The following is a 5598-nucleotide window of genomic DNA, read 5'->3' on the forward strand; positions in this document are numbered from 1 at the left end:
CTCTTGAGTAGTGTTACAGGTTGAGATCCTATAAAATTCATCAACAGTTAAAGCGGATGATATTATGTTACAAGCCCTTACGTCCTGTTGGGATATTCTTATATCATCAACATTCCATTGTTCTCGTGGTTTGAATTCCTGCAAATTGTTCATAAACACAGTAGGAACCAAAAGACCATTTGTGACAGTTTCCCAAATCTCACTATCAATAGGTTCCATGAAAATTTGCATTCTCACTTTCTAAAAAGCATAGTTTTCTTTAATAAACAATCACTACAAAAAATATTGCATTTATATACGAATATTTATATACGGATTATTATTTGTATGTAATTCAGATATTACATACGGATTTTATATACGGATTTTGAAAAATAAATTATACGAATATTATGTACGGATTTTTATCTATTGAATATCTATACATACAATTCTTATATAATTTTAGTGCGTGATGACAGGAAGATTTTCGAAGGATAAAATCTGTATGTAATTGTTGTAATCCGTATATAACTAAAAACAAGTTTTATCTACCGATAATATATACGGATTTGGAAAATCATTATTTAAAAAAAAATCAAAGTTTCAGCCTCTTTCCTCGAACCCTCTTTCCTTAACCTTCTTCACTTTCCTCTCTTCTCTAAGCTTCTTCCCAGTCTTTACTCCTCCTCATGCTTCTTCAATTCGACGTGAACTTCTTGATCCCTCCTTCGAGCTTTTTCTTCGTTTTCATCAGTGCGTGCGTGTGGCTTTTCTCCTTCGTCTTGAACGCTATCTTCCTTTCAGGTTTGCTCTCTTCTTTCACATTTCGTCTTCCTCGAGTTTCCTCTTTCCACTCGAGAGCTCCTCATTCGCAAGCCATTTCTCTTCACACAATCTTCTTCTTCTTTCATATTTAGCTTTTCCATAGCCTTTGCAACCATAGAACGTTTGTTCTACCGATTCATTAGTCGGTCTACATCTCTAGTTAGGGCTCCAACCTCTTTTCACCATTTTCTTCATTTTCAACCGATTAAATCCTCTTTCCTATCGATTAAAAGCCTTTCCACCGATTGATTCTTCGATTAGCATCATTTACACCGATTAATCGATCCATTTTAGGTTTCCTTCGTCAACCTAGGGTTTTAGGGTTCTTCGCGTCGAATCCTCTCCGTTTTTGGAGTATTCCTGGATTCTCAGGGTTTGTTTTCGTTCGCCACTGATTCAGCTCTTGGTCTCGAGTTCTCTTCCCAATTTACATCATTCCGCTGCGTTTCTTCGACGGAGGAGCCTCATTACAGTTTAAATCGCGCCTTCAAGCCTTCATACAATGATATTTATATTACCGATGTTGCGTTTAGGGAAGATTCAGAGGGCTTTTAAGGTTTTTTTTTATGTGTTTTATGATTGAGAATATTATTGAATGAGTCACAAACGCAAGACTATTTCTTGTTTTCTTCTATTATAATTCTGAAATGCAAATGTTATGTATAGAGTGATGAGAATGTATAAAATGTGGATATTAACTATTTGTAAATTAATCCAACCTATAACAGTACCTCAAATGTGAAGAGAAACAAACTCTAGGTTTTTGATGAAATGATTGTATGAATGTTCATGGAGTTATGTAATGGGGAGAGATTGGTTTGCATCACTTTCTCCCAATTTCTATTTTGAAGGCTACTGCTTCACCACGACAGGTATCGTTAGACTTTATAATGTATATTTGGAAATTTGATCTGAATCTTATTTATAGTCCAGAATTATTTATTTCAATCATTCTATTTTTAGATGAGATCAGCAGATGAAGGACAAACTACTTTCTATACATGTACCCGTTGTGGTCATCAATCTCAGGAGAATTAGTTGTTTACTTTAAGGAATGTACAGGAAAAATAGAATGATCTTTAAGGTTATTTTGTTCTAAGCACCTAACCCCACTGAGATTGTTATCTGGAACTTGGTTATTAATTAATAAGCTATTTTACCTTAAATTTCTTTTCTATATAGCTATAAATAGTTAAGACTACCTGGAGAAATGGCGTAGCAGTACAACCAAAGTAGGCTAGATTCAACATAAAAATTGGGTTGTCTACTCTGTCGAACATGAAAGTTTTGGGTTCCTCATCTTTATATAATAAGATATTTTAGCCTTTTAACTCGGCATCTTTGTTTAACAAATCTTTCCAAACTTCCCATCCTAAAGTTGATTTGAGAATTTTGGTTTTGTTGACTCTTCTTCATACGTTTGGTTGCATATTTTATACTTGTCTATTTAGTTTTGGTGCAATGAGGTATATGTCGAGTGTGGTGAACCTGTATTTAGTATAATTTTTTGTGGCTTGTATTAAAAAAGTAGCTTTAGTGTGTAGCCTTACTTTATGAAATCAAATTGTGTCAAATATGAATTACCAAGAAAATTATCCTCTGATTTGGTTTCAAGAAGAGGAGAAAAACTATGAATAATATATCATTCAAAGCAGAATTATATCTGTTAGCTTGTACATTCCCTACCTTTAGGTGATACTAAAAGTTCATATATTTGCAGGATGGGAAGACCTTACCCAATGGACTTGTTATTTCTCCTGACAGATTTTATTGAGAAGGTGAGACATTTTTAATGTGAAAGCAGTTATAATTGAATAGGTATTGCCATGCTCAAGTAATAAACTCTTGATCATCGTGAATTTGAAATCAGGTTGTGTGTTTGTATTCTTATAATGCAAAGGATGCCATTTATCACTGTGTGGCCCAAAATTAGGTAGGGGTGATGTAATTCACATGAATATTTAAATGCTCAATCATAATCCTTGGCATATAAAGAGTCTTAATTTTTTTTTTTACTTTAACTTGTTTGTATAGCTACTTGACAAGTTCCAAATTTAGTTTATGCATGAGTTAAAAATAAGAAGTTAGAGGAATTATGATAAAGGTTCTGCAAAGTAACATATGGATAAATTAATTTTAGTTTATGATAAAGGTTCTTCTTATATTTCTCTTTTAAAAAGAGCTTATAAAGAAGCTCATCCAAAGAGGCTCCTGGTACCCAATTAGTCACCGAAAAACAGATTTGATGAAATGAATTCTAAATAGATCAAAACAGTGCAAAAGTTGATCAGATGGGGAAAAATGATTTGTGTCCACCCCTAGACTTAACACATAAAAAATCTATATTTTATTTGATTATCTTGGATCTTAAATTCTTTGTCTGTGATCATTGTAACATCATTACTGTGAGAAAAGGGTCAAAACGAAATAAGTGAAGTTTTTAAACAAGTGAAATAAAGTACCTTTTCATTATATTTTAATTGTAGTCGAAGAAATATCTTCGTCTTTGGTAATTATAAAAAGGAAAAAAAATACAACTTTAACATAGGTGTCATTTTAGTGTGAATATCATGGGACATTACTGTCTCACATTCTTTGTATCCATAAGATTAAAAAGTAAAGTGGTTCTACACTTTCCTATAGTGTACAACAAAGAAAGGTGGAAGTGACGCTGAAGATCTAATTGGCTGCAAAATTAAAGTTTAGTGGCCTTTGGATAAGAAGTTTGTTCTTATATTAAATCTTGAGAGATCAATCGAAGAAGCAAAATGGTATATTGATGCCACCGTTTTTATTAATCTAAGACATGTGAAAAAAATTGTATATACATTTTTAGTTATGTCTAAAGCTTTTTGACCACATCCTCCAAAGATGACTCACGGATTTAGCTTCTTTTTTTTACTGCACTTTTATTAGTTTGCCTAGTTATCAAGTTTTTTCTGACTAGCTCTTAATTAATTATCTGTGTGATTTTTCTATGTTTTCTTTAGTTTTATCCTAGAAATATTTTTTTAAAATTCCCATTGCCTTATCATCTTCCTAGGATTTCTAATTAAAGTTCCATGTTGATGTATTGATATACTGCAAATTTTATGAAGTGTAAGTACCCTTTTTCAAATTAGTTTTAGTTTAATTTCAATTGGAGGCAAGTGTTTCATTGTAAATCTCAATATAAGTTTTTTTATTATTTTGGAAAATTTTAATTGAAGTATGTCGTGTTTTATTTCTTCTAGCTTCATTGGACGCCTTGTACCCCATTCAGAATGTGCTGCCATCTTTTGTGGGTTATAGGTCTACAATCATTATGTCTTAATTTTAAAATTTAGCTAGAGAAAATCCAGTAACAGACCAATTTTAATAGTACTTTTCTCTTTTCAGGAGTGTAATTGAGATGCTTGAAGTGAAAATTAGAATTTGTGTGCAATTTCAACACTGTATTGGAAGAGATATCATTATCCAAACAAAATCTTTTCACGCCTCTTGATTGTATGAAAAATCGTAAATTTGATATTGTAAGTGTTCAATAATTCATTAATAGGTTTGAGTATATTTTGTTAAGTTGTTTATGTAATATATCTATTTTAAATGTAAAATGTTTGGTATGGTGTTGAATGAAAACTATTGTGATGGATAGTTGTGTTTATATATATTACAGGTTTGTATTGTGGTATATGCAGTTGGCAACTATACACATTTCCAGATATTGTTTTCAAGTTGATGTTAACTAACTCTAGTTTCTGGGAAAGTATTATTTTCTATTTTTAATCATGTTGACAAGTGCTAACTGTGGAGTGTTGTTTCTTGATTTCTAGGCCTTAAAAAATATCAAAATTTTTCTTAACCAAGCAACCATGCCATTCTGGTTTTGTCTCTGGTATGAGCCCACAGGATTTGATTGAAATACAGAATAAGGATTATTTTTGACATAGGCCCCACCAATAGTTCCAAATAAATACAAAATTATGAAATGTTGGGTTGAAGCTTCTTCAATTATCAAAGATTGAAAGACGTTATTTTGTGTGAATGATTGCAGGGTTTAGTGATAGAGAGAATCCAAGATTCAATATCAGAAGAGGATAAGAGGTTGATCTATCTTGGAGATGGAAGTGGAGACTATTGTCCAAGTTTGAGGTTGAAAGAGAAGGACTTTATGATGCCAAGGAAGAACTTTCCATTGTGGGATCTGATATGCAGAGATCCTTCACTTCTTAAGGTTGAGATTCATGGTTGGAGTGATGGAGAAGAACTTGGAGATGGAAGTGGAGACTATTCTCCCTTCATTTCCTCTTATTGCAAGCTTCAGACTCTGTCAGTCACTGCTCATGAGGCTTTGCTCAAAGCTCTACCAGTTCGACCATAGTTTCATGGTTTTGTAACTTTTGCAATGGACCAAAGTAGAATATAACATGACTAACTTTTGTCTCAATAGTGTAATAGTATATATTGCATAGTCAGTTACCTCTGCCTTAATTTCTGTAATATCCGATGATAATCTAGTTACAATGAGGTAGGACCATCCAGTTGTAAACATCACGTTTTAATAAAAATTGACAGATATTTGGTATTATTTTTTATAATTTGACAGTTTTATTTGACTTTTATCAGTATATGAAACTATTAGTTATTGGGTGTAGATGTAAGATCATTCAATTTTTTTTTTATAAAACCATAAGTTACATACAAATTTTTCTGTATATAAATTATATACAGACTGTACATATGGATTTTTCCGTATATAATATACATACAGATTTTATATACATATTTTTTTGTATATAATTTATATACAGA

At 32.0% G+C, this 5598-nt stretch overlaps 1 protein-coding gene across 1 annotated transcript; it reads left to right on the forward strand.

Annotated features, from left to right (window-relative positions):
• The first annotated feature begins 559 nt into the window (after positions 1-559).
• LOC108347830 (inorganic pyrophosphatase 2) lies at positions 560-5374 on the forward strand. The gene is made up of 3 exons (XM_017587264.2): positions 560-786; positions 2528-2585; positions 4841-5374. The coding sequence occupies exons 2-3, from the start codon at positions 2529-2531 to the stop codon at positions 5165-5167; spliced, it is 384 nt and encodes a 127-aa protein (XP_017442753.1). The 5' UTR covers positions 560-786; position 2528; the 3' UTR covers positions 5168-5374.
• The last annotated feature ends 224 nt before the right edge of the window (positions 5375-5598 follow it).

The sequence above is a fragment of the Vigna angularis genome, chromosome 11 (genome assembly GCF_016808095.1).
Source record: "Vigna angularis cultivar LongXiaoDou No.4 chromosome 11, ASM1680809v1, whole genome shotgun sequence".
In the NCBI taxonomy this organism is placed as follows: Eukaryota; Viridiplantae; Streptophyta; class Magnoliopsida; order Fabales; family Fabaceae; genus Vigna; species Vigna angularis.

What these genes read in the sequence shown, in the direction of transcription:
- LOC108347830 (XM_017587264.2), top strand. Translation starts at nt 2,529, where the DNA reads ATGGGAAGACCTTACCCAATGGACTTGTTATTTCTCCTGACAGATTTT. An exon ending in TGACAGATTTTATTGAGAAG is followed by an intron (nt 2,586 to 4,840) that starts GTGAGACATTTT and finishes GAATGATTGCAG; the next exon opens with GGTTTAGTGATAGAGAGAAT.